Below are 15,211 nucleotides of genomic sequence, written 5' to 3'. Positions count from 1 at the left end.
CTGTAATAAAGCAAGCCTTCATTGCAGTGAGCAGAAAAACACCTGCACCTAGGTAGGTGAGCGTTGCTAAAGACACACTCTCACAGCATATACAGTTATAAAAACTATCAATCACAACCTAAACAACAGACATATTTTTCAGAACATCACTGTCTGTCGGTGGATTAAAGTCATCAGCATCGTAGCATTTTAATTTAGTTAGAGGTTCACAGTATAACGTTTACCTGAAGCCAAGATGCCCGAATCACCTCAATTGGCTCCTCTCAACATGGAGGAGTAGCGACTCTACTCTTAGTCACTCCTAGATCTCAGATCTTCTTACCCAATCTCAGAGAGTACTGTAATCACTTTTTGTAAAAGTTCTGATATGTTTCCCCCCAAAATATTTAAGCCAGCTTCAACTCCACCATGGTGTGCATCATTTATCAGATGCTAGTGCTTTGCACACATTCATTTATCAGAGAGTTTGGGAATAATATGAGAGCAGGCTCACAGGTGCTGTCTCTGCAGGACAGCCAGATGCTCTCAGGATGAGGTGTGAAGCCACACCTATATACTCTCTACAGGACAATGAAAATAACCAAGGCAGGGCCAGCATGATCTCCATATCCAACATGGTGCCATGGCAACTTTGGTTTTGCGTGTATAAACTCATCAAATATGGGTAACAAGAAAACAAGAGCATAGAAACGTGTACTTAACTGTCACTGCTCTTAATGATGAAACTGGAACCATTAGTAGCCTTCAGCATATGCAATGATCATTTCTGGACTGAAAATGAAAACATACATTTAGCCAGTTTATTGGATTGTGAATTTATAATTGGTTAAAATACATCCCCAGTTCTCATCTTATATGTGAACAAACTAGAAAATAAATGTGCTGTCACACCATCACTGTCACCCTGCCACATGGTCGGAGGCAGGATGTCAGCACCTGAAAGGAAAAAGCACCTGTCATTAGAAAGCAAGAAAGGCAAGTTTTGCTGTCAGAAATGACCTTATGTGGAGGAAAGCAAGAAAATCAGAAAAGTAAACAAATAAAGCTTTTATTGGCTGTTTAAATCGATAAATATATTGTCATTAAAACATTAGTTATTGAGTAGTTATATTGTTGAAAAAGCCTCTGTTATTATATTAAATATATTATAATATTTTATAATATTTTAAAAACCTATAGTTGACCTATAATGGGGCAGTTAAAGCAGTTTTGAGTAGTGTTAAAAGTTGGTCTTGACAGATTGCACCCAAACTCTTGATCTTGACTTTTAATTTCTTGGGGGACACAACCCTAATCCAAAACACCAACTCAGATACTTTTTCAGAAACTTTACTTCAAATATCCTTTGTTTGGTCTAAGTTTGGTCGTTTCTGTCTGCTGAGCTAAGATCAGATCAAATAATTGGATTAAAGGGTATTTAATTGTTGAAATGAAGACGATCCACAGGCTCCACTTGAGACGATAACCAGGCAAATATTTGTATATTGACATTTTTTTTTCTTCTACACTATTCATCCCGTCATCAGCCAGTTTTACACAGTTCACCTCAGCCGTGACAGAAAAAAGCAGAGGAGAAGTGGTCTGTGCTGTTCACCCTTAGTGTAAAGATGGAGCTTTTTTTTCACTCCACACCTTTGAAAGCATACATGATGTTTTTGTGGTTTCCCACCTGCAGGGTGTTGACCTTGTCAGTGGTCTTTCAGACTCCGGGGACTTCTCTCACTTGGCTGCCAGAGCCCGCCGCAGGTGGATGGAAGGAGGGGTTGTCATGGAAACAGGCCACTGGGATGGAACACGGGCAGGCTCCAGCACAGGCTTTGAAAAGCTCTCATTGATAGCTGTCCCAATGAGCTGATTTCCGGTCTGTTACTATGCTACCCGCTGAGTCTGTATAAAGGCTCGTCCGTTTCCTGCAGATAAAAGGACACCAGCGGATGTTTCAAAGTAGCAGTTTCAATGTACAGGTCTGACAAATGCCAGACTGCTGCTGCTTTGCCCTCCTCTCATGACATTCACTGACATTTCTAATGCAGAATCTCCTGGTGCCTCTATGCAGGAGGATGAACAGCAGTATGAGAGTTTGCAAAAGATGTTTAAGCCTTTAACACATCCAGTCACATTTACTGAGCAGTGTGACATATAATTGAAAGGATCCTGTCTGGGAGATATACTGTTTGTTTTGTCACTGCTGAAGGACTACCGTATATACCTCAGTATGAAGAATACAAATAACTCCTTTTTATTGTTAATGATATGATCACACTATGTTAAAAACATAATCACCCCCCACCCCCCATTTTATAACTGCGTAATAAAATAATTCATTTTACACAAGGTATTGATTTAAAGGATATGCTGTCAGATGGATGGATGGATATGACACTCCCCAGTCATCAGAGCTGTGTCCATGGTTAATGGTCAGATATACAACCGTCTGTTCTTCAGGAACCAGACCACAGAAAGCTTTGACTGACTAATCAGAATCAAGTATTTAACAAAGTCAATGTAGCTAATGCTTTGATGGTTTTGAACACATAATATATCAAGCTACTAAGATATATGCAAGGCTATGGATAATCAGTGCAGATATGCTAACAGCTGTTATACACAAAGTTACAAGCGTCTGATGCACTGCCCATTGTTTTACCCCCACCGAAGAATATTTGTCTCCATTCCAGCGATAATTGAAGAGAGGAGGGGCGGAGAGAGCCTGCCAGAGAACGAGCGTGTTGTCGGGGGAGACTAAACAGAGATGGTTTGATTGCACCACAAGGCTCAGAGCTGTCAGTCAACATCAGAAACAAACAGAGCTGCTGGACTCCCAGCAGACATCCTCTTTTTTTTCTAGACAGTGAGCCATTTCCATTTGCATTAGGGTGGGGTGGTAGACCCTACAAAGACAACTCAGAGTTTCAAGTACAGTAATTCAGCACATGTCAAGATTCTAGCAAAAAGTGCAAATGGTTCCTTATAACAGCAAATAAAAATGGAAAAATGATGAATAATTTGCAGATTATACTCACATTACAAACTGAGCTGAAACATTTAGCTGATTTTAGGTTACAGTGCCTAATAATGTTGCATTATAGAAAAATATGAAGGTACTACACCTACTCTCTTGTCTTTGACTGACTAATTTATTTGTTTTTCAAGTTACTGTAAGTTACACCGAGGCATATTGTGCAATAATTATATTCTACCAGGACTAGAATTTAAATTATTCTCTGATAATTGCTTTGCGGATGAAAGGCATGCTGCAGTCTGCATCTTTCTGTTTTCTCACTATCAACACTCAGGTTACAACCTTACACCTACAGCTACGCTCATCACACTGATATTAATAAAACACTAATGTAAGACATTAATATGAGATGATACGTTTTCCGTGCAACAAAATGGATTTTAAACATTTGCTTTAGTCTGTAAATATCTGCATAAATATTTATATGTTATTCATTTTGCATCTGACAATACCTAATTTATATAAAAATGACAGTGTTGAAATCACGGTTTAGAAAATATGAGGAAAGAAGATTTTATTTAACTTCTCAATAAACAACATGTTTGTGTGTGTGTGTAAACCACAACAAAACCAGTGATTGTAGACATATTCTAGCAAAATAAGAAAGAAAAAAATATTTAAGAAATTTCAAAAGCCTTACATCTATTCACCTAGTTTATAACATTCATATTTCTATTGCTGGTTTACAGTAGTTGCTCTGCAAACATAAAGTCTTAATCAAACATACTGTTATTTGAATGTACAAAAAGTGAATTAAATCATAGCTGATACAACATTACAGAAGAATTTCTAACATTACTCAGTAGACGGTATATCAAGTCTAAACGTACTTTGTCAGCTTACATTTGAGTTGATAGACAAATTAGTATATATATATTTCAGTGCACAACAGTCAACAGTGAAACTGTTTTTACGAGAGAAAGAAAGATTGCAGTCTCTGCCAGAGAAACATGTCAAAAAACTGATCCCAGCTTCTCCTTCTCTTGCGAATCCCAGACAATGCTCATGCTGTGTTCATCAAAACGAGTACTAAAAAGTAAAGCACAGTGACTACTAAGTCCAGGAAGCTAAACAAAGCTGCCATATTGTGTGTCAAAATGGGCGAGAGGTAAAAAGGCAGTATGCTAAACTAGAGATCTGAAAATGTCAGTTCATTGTTCGCTTCAGTCTGAGAGACCTCCAGAAAACAAATAAAACAAAACTTAGTTCACTTTTACACAAAGAAGCAAACATGTATATTTGTGCCTCGGAAAGAAATGAGTCTCCGTATCTCCTGCTGGAAGCTGCTCTCACCACATGTAATAGCTGCGTGTGGTGTCCACCTGGCTGGGTTTGGACTCGGACGAGCCCTCCTTCTCCTTCTCACTGTCTGCCTCCCAGAGGTTGATGAGAGGAGGGTACAGCTCATTGAGTGGTATGGATGAGGTTTTCTGCATATACTTTTTAAGGGAGTGGTGGTAGTTTTTCCTCTTCCACCTCTTAGCAATGTACACTCCCAGAGAGGCCAGGCTGATGATGGCAAACATTGTTCCCATGACCGCTGCCAGTGCAGTATTGGTCCCTTGATCCGATATTTCCACAGCAAAGGTCGCCTGCTTGGTCGTCACGTTGACGCACGACTTCTGCGTTTGTTGGTGGATGTTGGAGACAGTGAGGCACACTTCATACTCAGTAGCTGGTTGTAAATGTGTAAGGTTGTACTCGTGGACATCCACAGGTACCCTGGCAGTGTAGGTGATATGTGGATTGTCTATTTTCATAGTTGCAGATGACCATTTCAGGTTAGAGGTCATAATGTTTGAATTTATCTTCCAGGAGACAAGGATTGAGTGAGACTCTGTCTGTTTGACGTCGATCTTCATGAGCTGTGTGCTGTCTAGCAGTGTGCCATTCACCCGTATAGCTGTCACTCTAGTGTCAGCTCCCTCTGCGTTTTGAGCCACACAGGTGTATCTGCCAGAGTCTTCAACCTGGATATGAGAAATTCTCAACGTTCCTTCACTGCTGAGACTGTACTTGTCTGATACGCTGTCGACCATTACCTTGTTCCCCATCGGAGTCACCCAGTAGATTTCCGGCTCAGGCTGGGACATGGCTCTGCAGTCCAAGTCCACGGTCGTGCCAATGTCCAGATTGAGGTGGTTGGGAAAGGTATCATGTGAAATCATGGGCAAGCACTGATTTATTAAGTTATTCTGCAACACCTCACGTACATGCATACCCCTGACCTCTGCTGGCATGGCACAAAACATGGACTGAGGTTCCATAAAGCGGACCGTGGTCTTGTTAGAACTCATCCACTGGATGACACAGTCACATCGCAGAGGGTTGCTGTGAATGCTGATCTCACGTAAGTTGGGGAGAGCCTCCACTGTGGACTGATAGAGAGCATTCAGGGCATTGTTGTTTAGCATTAGACTCTCCAAAGCCGGAACATCACGAAAGGCTTGTCGGTTGATGTAAGAGAACTTGGGGTTGTTTGTAGCCTCCAACTTCGTGAGCTCAGGAAGGTTGTCCAAAGCAAAACGGTCAATGGAAGCCAGCTCTCCCATGTTGTTTATGCCCAGCTCCTTCAGTCTTAACATGTTCTTGAAATCACCTTCCTGAATCTTGTGCACCAGGTTTTTGTTTAAATCCAAGAACTTGAGGTTGGGTAGTTTTTGAAGGGCCCTCTGAGGAACTCGGACCAACTTATTGTCATAGAAGGAAAGGCTCTCAAGATTGTCAAGTCCCACAAAGGCATTTCCCGGGATGTCTGTTAAATCCATCCCAGCCAACACCAGGCTCCTCAGGTTGCCCAGTGGCCTAAAATTAAAGTCCATTATTCCAACAACAGGATTCTCTCCAATCATCAGGATCTCCAGATTAGGTGTAGATTCAAACCATTGACTGCTGATGGTCTTGAGCTTGTTGGAGTTGAGGTGAAGCCTGAGCAGATTATGGAGCCCGGAGAAGGCATTGGTGGAGATGGTGTTGATCTGATTGTGGTTTATGTAGAGTTCCTGCAGGTTGCTGAGGTCCTGCAGACAGAAATCTGGCATTTCTGTGATCTGGTTCTCCTCCAGATGAAGTGTGGTGAGCTGGGACATATTGGTAAGGCCAACATCTCGAATGTTACTGAAGTTATTCTGGGACAAGTCCAGCTCAGTCAGATTAAAAAGCTGCTCTAGCTCCTCACTTGTTCTGGCAATATAGTTACTCTGTAAGAGAAGAACCTGAGTGTCACTGGAGAGGTTGCCCGGGATACGTGTTAAGCGAAGGTCATTGCAGTCTACAGTGATGGCTTCTCTGTATGTAGACTGGGGGGTAAACCAGGGTCGGATCTCGCACACACAAAGCTGGGGGCACTCGTTGCTCTGGCCAAATGATAGTCCTATTGATGCCAGAATCAGGCTAGCAAACACCGGGCCCAGAGGAAGGCATTCTGACCTCCGACTAGCCATGCTGGGAAGGGACAGGAGGGAGGTCAGATGGCTTTGGAAGAGTTACAGTCATCAACCAGACTTGCCACTGATTATGTCTTCCAGTTGTAAGGTAACAGTTTGAAGGAATTTTACAGCAGGATCTGGAAACTGTAGGATAACCTGGAATATAAAGAGAAAACAAATCATTCCATCACAAACAATGTTTATTACATGTCACAAAATCAGGTTCAAAGTCCTTTGGCTTGTCAGTAGGCATGGTTCTAGGGAGACAAAGCCAGCCTATTTGTTGGTCACAACTTTGGTGAAAACATCACTGAATTTGACCTAACTTTTGTGTTCTTAATGTATTTCACACCATATTATTGAGTTTTGGAGTGACACCAAGAAGTCATAGGTTCAAGTAGTCATAGTGAAGGTGTTTTTATATTGGTTTTGACTAAAATTGTAAACAATATACTTATCCTATAGTGTATGTTGTTGACACTAGCAGTACAATGTGCCTCAGTACAGCCTTACCTAGTCTTACTGAACTCTCACACATTTTTTCATATTTCTTTTCAATTTTGTAATTATGTAAGACAGCAGACTGACTGAAGAACTACAACTGCTTCCCCACTATTCTTGCGAGACCATGCGTTATGTGCAACATCCACAGTTTTGGGGAAAAGCAAGTTCAGCTCATTACAACACATGCACAAAACACTGCTCTGAACTACTTGGAAACAGGTCAAATTCCATTGAGGGCTTTCATCTATCCAACAGGCCCATAAGGACTCCATCATTAGCTTCCCCGAACATCATTAAACAGTATGAGATATTAGTACGTGCCATTCCTCAAAGAAAGAAAAAAGAGATACACGCCTTAATTTTTAATGCAACTTCTTCAGCACTCTGAATTTAGGGCAAACATGAAAAAAAAGTTTTTTGCATGCCTAGGATTCTTTCAGACATGAGCGGGTACACAATAAAGAATGTCAAAAGTTTATGCAGTGTTCTTAAATTCTGTGAGGACCCTGCAATGACGGATTGTGAGAGAGATGTGAGAGGATCAAAAACCTTGATGTATATGCAGTAAGAGAGTGGGGATTCCTGAGAGGTGTAATGGACATCTGCTAGTCCATATGGCAGCAACACTTACTCTACTGACTTGAAGATAATGCATTAATTCTTTTGCTTAAAAGCAATGCCACATGTTAAACTGCTTAGTGTTCAGTCATCTCATTTTCTAAGTATAGGAAATGCTGTATTTGTCCAGTACTGTAATCAGGATTTAAATACCTTATCTAGATATTAATTATACTCTATCAGTTCCTATGACAACTTGCCTCTATAGTCACATAAAGCTATATTTGGTAAAAAGTCATGCAAAAATACAAAAAGCTCTCTATACAGTACATATTTGTTTGGTTTTGTTACACAGAACTGCTGCCCAGTATTACAACCTAAATTATTTTCCAGCTGTCAACAACCATCGTCCACAGTGAAAAAACAAAAACATGTCAATTTCCTAAACCTAACCAAGTAAGCTGTGATGTGATGTGTGTGATAGGTCAGAAAACTCGAAACAGTGTTATTAGGGGCCACCACTCCACCTTCCTGTGAACTTGGGACAACCTTTGTAGTGGTGCAGTTGACTTGTAGCTAGATCATGCCAGGTCAACAGCTGTTGGTTATCATTGTCGTTTTGGATGAGTAGGTGAAAACCAACCCACTCTAACATTAAAGTGTTTAAAAAACATTAACTTAGCCCATTGCTTATTAACAAGATTACATTACAGCAGGTGTCAAAACAAGCCTGTGCAGTTGCAGTATACTACAGCAACACTTCAGCTGTAACTCAATTAGGTCTATTTAGAAGGCACCCACCCAGTGTAGAGCAACGGTACAGAGCTTCCACCTTTATGGTCAACAGCAGCTTAAGGAGACAGCACTTAAGAGGCTTCCAAACAAGAGAGCTGAGTAATACATCTGAATGTAAACTGCCTGGCAACAGCACCAGGGAGACAGCAACAGCGACAGCGCTCTGCTCCTCCTATACCATGGATCCCCTATGGGACAGGGCGGAGCATGGGTGAAACAGGGATAGCACACTGTCTTGTTTTTAAGCTAAAGCTCTGTATATTGTCATGATTGCTGTGCCGGTTAGGATTAGCAGATGGAGATACTGAAGTGGAGATTAGCTGGGGGTAGTGTACTGGATTCAGACCCACAGGAGAGAAACAGGTCACTTGGCACTTTAATTAAAAGCAACATATCAGTGGAATCTAAGACCGCAGAGCAAAAGAGCAGCGTTAATGCATTAGTAATCTCATTACCAAAATACTTGCTTAAGTGCTTGTTTTTTGCCAGAGAACACATTTTGAGTTTGCTGTATTTAAACGATTTGATTTCTTGACTAAATACTGAGTGAACAAATTCTCCTTTAATGATTCCCTAAATAATATCATAATGCAGGAGTGCCAAGGGTAGGTTTTCAAACAAAGTGTGTCAGGTCACAGATATTTTAAAACAGATTACATCATGCATCAAGATTATATGGCAGATTTATTCACAATTGCCTGCTCTCACACTTTCTCTCTTCTATTTGCCACAAATGGGGTTAAATCTTAGATTCTCCCCATTTGGTAAAGGCTGACGTCTTTATGTGCTCCCCTTTATGCAATGTAAGATTATGAACTTTCTGATCCCAATTAATACTAGACAAACACACAAAAAGCACAATCGTTAAAGTAAAAAGTGGGTTGGCTGATATATTTGTTTTTCATTAAAAAAAGAGAAGCTGTTCTGATGTAACTCCCATCACTTTAAAAGACTGAAACTGCATCAGCAGTGTCAACATTCAGCTGGATGATAACTGGGAAAACATGACACCAGCTGCACAGGTCTATTGTCAGCCCAAAGCTGCAGGAAAGCTTAAAATACACAGCAGGTGGAAGACAAACAACAACACAAGAGCAAAGACAGGAAGGCAGGAAACAGAAAACCCCAGAGGTTTTAACAGCGGCCACCTTTGAACCTGTGAATGGGATGTTTGAAATAAATACCACAGCTTCAGACTATGTCATCATGGTACCTGTCTGTGACTCAAGATCGGAACTTTTAGACAACTTTTCACATTTATTTCCCACTAGCGTGTCTTTGTTTCCACCACAGCCAGCTCTGTGTCACACATGTTCGCACTTTGTAGGGGTCTCACTGCTAATGCTATTAATCCTCACATGATACTGAATGATTTTCTGTGCCAGTTTCTGCCAGTGATTATCATCAGTGGGTTAGTCTATTAATGCCACTTAAGTCCACACATTTAGCAAAGGTGATCTTATGGTAATCGTTGCTGCTCCTTGGAGTGATGACAGATGGATTTATTAATGCTAATGGATGCTCGTCACTTAATTTCTAAATTCCAGCTCTTGGCAGTGTGCTTCAGTGATTCATTTTCTTTGATTTGACAAAATGCATTAGGCTCATCTCATGGTAGCGCACAAGTTTTTCATGGTGCCAAAAGAAATTTACTACCCGAGCATTTTAATTATCACGGGTGGACACAAGGGGACACCTGTGCACACAGCTGCACATTATAAGGGCTTATGCGTGGAATACTGTTTACCTGCTCTGGTGATATACTATGGTACAAACTCATTAAAATGGAACATCTGCTGTGCAATATCTATAGTATTGCAGTAATAACCCACATGCAGACTGTGCGTCATGTCCTGTGTTAGACCATTGCTTCCTTATATATGTTTTTAGTAGTCGTAATCTGGTTTAGGAAATGATGGTTTGCAGGCTGTTTTACCTTAAACAGGGTAAACTACTCCCATATTTAACAAGCTTCTCCACTGTTTTCATGGCTGTCTGACTTATATAAAACAGTAAGGCCTGATACAAACCAAACCAAACCAAAGTCTGTAAGGCTTTATGTCCCTGGGCACACCTGGGCGCTTTGAGTACCTGTGAGTAGGTATAAAAAAAGCAGTGTATAAATATACAACTTTTTTACTACCTCAACCAGATGACCACGTTGTATCCTTGAGAATCATTTGCGATACAGAAATACTGTTAGGAGATCTCCAGCAGCAATTTCATATTCCAAGAAGTATTCAGGCTTTCTCATTCTGAATAATAATTTGCCAGTGTGGTCAGTAACTACAGTGGATTAAGTGGACTACCTTCAAAGCTCTTTGCATAGATCGCTCTGGGTAGTGTGAGCACTTCGGCTGCCAGTTCCACTCATAGTACAAATTTAAAAACCATGCTATGAAAGTAGGTGCCTGTCGTCTCAATTTGAGAAACTGTCACTTACGAAGTGATTCTGAAATCCTACTTTATAATTGGCATCCGGATGATTTTCATATGCCACTCAAGCTAAAGCACACCTAACGCTGTCACCTCTGGAGATGGTGCAGGAAGAAGAAACTTCTCTTCTCTCGGCTGTCAATACGAAAGAAGCTAAACACAATTTTACCTATTACAGGGTCATAGCCTGGACTGACACTGCATTACTGTTAGCTCAACATCTTTACGAAATATCATGAGTCATCATATGTCTCCAAAATCTCAATAAGGTCTCCTCACTTATACCAAACTTTCATTTAATTATGATATGAATTCAGAGTGACGTGAGAAAATGAAAATGTAATTTAAACTGGTTAACAAGAGTCTTGCACTAGGCCTTTCTTGGGAGCCCCCCATATAGACCCACTAACACCTCCCCCACCCGATGGTCCAGGTTCATCGGGTTCGTCTTTTAAGCTTAAGCTCACCTGTGTGCAAAAAGTAAAAAAAGTACAGATAAAACAGAAATGAGGGAAACAAATTATAGGTTGAATGGGTGAGATAAACAACCCCAGGGAGTCTATAAACACATCTTGTCGCAAACTGAACCAAATTGAGTATTGAGGATAAAAGCTCTCCTGAAATAGAAAACAGACCCTGAGTGACATGAAGAATATATTCTATGAAGGGCACAATGATGCTGAAACAAGAAGGCTAAATGAAGAGAAAACTTCCTAATATGTCAATGTGTTACCCTACTCTAGGACTATTGTTTTATATAAACTATATTTTTTTTTACCAGGAGGATGATTCACTCCATCCCTTCGCTCCAGAGATTTAATATAACACACTCCACTTCCTTGTAGGAGTCCCAAATGCACAGAAGTTGAAAGAAACCAGCCTGTGTCATTTAAACAATGCGTGCAGATTTAATTGTTCCTGAGGCGTAATCTAAGCGGCTGCTTTTGACATACAGACAAAACATACAGTATGTAGGGTAATTACACTAAATAAAATGCATCACAGTTTGAAGGCTTGCTGGATTTCTTCCATATATAGACATCTGATTGACTTTAGTTGTTCCCAGGCGAGAAACAACCGACTCACTTCATCATCAGAAACACATTATTGATTTTGCCTGCCGCTTGATGTTCGCATGTCTTAAAATTGTTTCACCTTCAACCTCAAAATTCCAGTTTCATCAAAGGGTTGAGGTCAGGGTTAGGGTCAGCCTATCCAAATGATGACTGGATAGATTTGTGGTAGACCGAGCGTGTTACTATGAAGAGGTTGCTGCGTATCACCCTGCTTATTACACAGCTATTTACCAAAGAGATCAATAACCCATTGATTTAAACACTTCTTTACCAGATTAGAGCAGCACGTCCATAGTAACAGTGTTTTCTACATAGATGCTTTTCAGAAATAACAGGCTGCAGTATTTCTAAGATTCAATCCCAATCAAGGATTCAACAACAAATAGTTTTTTTATTCTGATTTATCAAGAAAATAACAGCCCAACATTTGAAAATAAAAATGCATTATTTTAATAGTAGAATAATCTTATTTTTGCTGATAACTTTTAGCACGATGCAATGTTAATTCGAAATAATAATCAGTTGCAGAGTTAATAGACTAAATGCTGATTGTGCTTTTTTCTCCCTAAAGAGCAAAAGGCAAGATTCAGCAAGGATTCAGCAGTGTTGTGTTTTTGTCCAGTGCAAAAAGGGGCTTCAGGGTGTTAAATGTCTCCTGACAGCCACAGGGAAACAGCTATAAAGCCAGCACGAAAATAACTAGAAAACGTAGCTAATTATTATTTTAAAATACATTTACCATATTTGGTGAACAAAGTTAATAATTAGATCATTAATATTCAGAAAGAAGAATTTAAAATTTGCCTTCTATTAACAGATATGAAACTGGATTGATATTAAAGGGCTATTCTGTTAATTTTACAAATAATGTTCAGTGTCAGCTCATCAGCCTATGAAAGACTGTTAAATAATGTCCTCTGTGATAGGAAACTTCAAACTGACCTGCTGATCTTCTCATATCACAACTACAATCCCATTAATGTTTTTATTTTATGTTGTGCAACAAGGCAAACATCAGTCAAGGCTTGATTGCTCTTTTCTGCTTGATTGCTCTTCCCTGCTCGGTACCTGAAAGGGTGGAAAGGAAGGTGGACGGCCTTCCACCAGGGGCTCCTGCTGATCACACTCATACACGTGTTCATTAGAGCTTGAACAGCAGCACAGGTGTGTGAGCCTGAGCGGCACAGTACAATGAGCACTGATGTCTTCCAAACACTAATGCCTGAGCTGTGAAGCCCACAGAGGACAAAGGGTTAACACCTCAGCCCTTCTTATACGAACTACCCCCCTTGGTTTATACCCTGGAGACCTAAGTGTTGTGTGTGTGTGTGTGTGTGTGGTGGGGCCTTTTACCCCCTCCCATTAGCTCTGCTGTCTCTTGCACACAGACACCTGCAGCACATGCTGTTTGCCACATTTATGTACTGGATTATCATGATCAAGAAACAGAAGACAGTGTGTTTGTGAGTGTCTTTGTGTGTCCATGTGAGGTCCCTCAGGGAAAAAATCAATCAGGGGATTCTGCCCTAACCAGTTCATTCAGCTCTGATAAATGATGTGGCCTTCTGTTCCCTTGGAAAGCTGCACTGTGAGGAAAATATCAAGTAAAGAAGAAGTGAACAACCTGGAAATCTATGGGAGACTAAGCTGTTTGGATTTTAACTGAGCACTCTTTGTGTTACAACGCTGTTAAATTGCTGAGTCAACACCGTCGACCCACAGCTCCACAGGAGGAGAGATGAGTCTAAGCACTTTGCTTTTAACAGAGAACCATAAATAGAGCACTGTGGGCAGAAGCTGAGCAAAAAAGATTCAAAACAAACCTACCAGCTGAAAAAAAAGTTTGAGTGATGCAAGTCAGCATCAGTCTCCATCACAAAGGCGCAACAGCTGCCGCGACAGAAGCAGCATTTGTGACCTCACAATAGACCCCCTGCTAATGCAACCCCATTCTCAGCCGGGCATCTTCAGCCCAGGGCCCTGTCTTTATCTCTCCCTGAAGAAGACTCAGCGACTTTTCGCTCGGAGCGGAGGAATCGAGACATCTGCCGACATACTTTGACATTAATATGCAAATCACATCTCAACAGCGCCGCGCACGCCGCACGCAGCTTTCTTGCTGGCACGGCAAGTACCGCAACGAGATCAAAGTTAGTTTACTGTGGAATATCATTTGACGCAATATGAATGGTAGATACCTTCGATAAGATATGCAGCAAGGTTAAATAGATTCAAATCAGCCTGTAAAGCTGGAGTGATGGAACCAGACCAAATGTATGTAAGAAAATTGATCATGCCCTTGAGTGTGCCTGCATCATAAATTGATCTCAACTCACTCCACGGCCCCTCGCAGGGAAATGTGTGAACACATTGTGACTATTAAATATGCCCACAACAACACTAATGTATGACCAGAATAAAATGAAATTAAACAAAAAGAAAACTACAGCAGTAAAAAGCATTTTCTTTCTCACCTTGTTGGCATTCCAGACCGACGTCTCCAAGCGCACAGGTCCTTTATCCAGAAACACGCATCACACACACAACAATTAATACCATAAATGCTAAGCAGTGCCAAGTGAACGGGTTCATCAAACAGCGCAGCCTAATAACACATATCCCTGTATCCTACAGCGGCTTCAGCTGGCGGCTGTTTACAACCATTTGTCGCTTTGCGTATCCGATCAGTCCCAGGGCGCCTGTGAGAGACTCATGGTGCGGTCTGCAGAGAGATCTCCAACCTGCTGCAACCCACCAACCGACCAGTTTGTCTCCCCGATATTCCTCCGCTCTGCCAGTGCCGCCGCCTGCTCCTCCTCCTCCTCTTCTTCCTCCTCCTCCTCTTCCTACGGATGGAGAAGAGAAATGATAAAAACACCTGGCGCTGTCCAGACCAGTCAGCTGATTCCCCAGCAGGCTATTGGCTGGGAGCGCCTGTCTGTCACTACCGGCCAAAGCAAAGCAGAGCACCATCTGCTCCGGGCTTGTTGTGATGAGAACAAAGGCAGGAGAGGGCGGCGGGGTGGCGGGGGGCATGGGGCGAAGGGAGGGGAGTGTGGGTGTGGGTGAGGTGTGGGGGTTGGAGGGTGGTACAAGGCATTACTGCTGGAAATAAAATCCCTATGATCCTCATTCTCCTTACACAAACCTTAAAAAGCCAACACACAGTGGGTACAAGAGCTGTTTTTAAAGAAATGATTTATTATTTTAAAAAAGCATCACTACAGCTAAAGAAACATTCCAAACATGTCCGCTTTTACAGTGAGAATATTTGCAAAGCTACTGTATCTGGGAGTAGCTATTCTCTTCTAGTGATACAGTTTCCTCCTCCTAGTAACACACCAAACTCCAGCATCCATGTTGAAGCAGGTTAATTTTCCATGTGTTTTCAC

The 15,211-nt window shown here is 41.3% G+C and overlaps 1 protein-coding gene across 1 annotated transcript; it reads right to left on the bottom strand.

Moving 5' to 3' along the window:
- Window positions 1–3,968: 3,968 nt before the first annotated feature.
- lrrn1 (leucine rich repeat neuronal 1) lies at window positions 3,969–14,579 on the bottom strand. The gene is made up of 2 exons (XM_028406153.1): window positions 14,294–14,579; window positions 3,969–6,606 (listed from the first exon to the last, which is right to left on the bottom strand). The coding sequence occupies exon 2, from the start codon at window positions 6,463–6,465 to the stop codon at window positions 4,312–4,314; it is 2,154 nt and encodes a 717-aa protein (XP_028261954.1). The 5' UTR covers window positions 6,466–6,606; window positions 14,294–14,579; the 3' UTR covers window positions 3,969–4,311.
- Window positions 14,580–15,211: the final 632 nt, after the last annotated feature.

The sequence above is a fragment of the Parambassis ranga genome, chromosome 5, assembly GCF_900634625.1.
Source record: "Parambassis ranga chromosome 5, fParRan2.1, whole genome shotgun sequence".
Lineage (NCBI taxonomy): Eukaryota > Metazoa > Chordata > Actinopteri > Ambassidae > Parambassis > Parambassis ranga.
The sequence above is the reverse complement of the archived record's forward strand: the minus strand, read 5'-3'. Positions and strand labels throughout refer to the sequence as shown.

Coding starts and splice junctions, on each gene's coding strand:
- lrrn1 (XM_028406153.1), bottom strand. CDS start 6,465: ATGGCTAGTCGGAGGTCAGAATGCCTTCCTCTGGGCCCGGTGTTTGCT.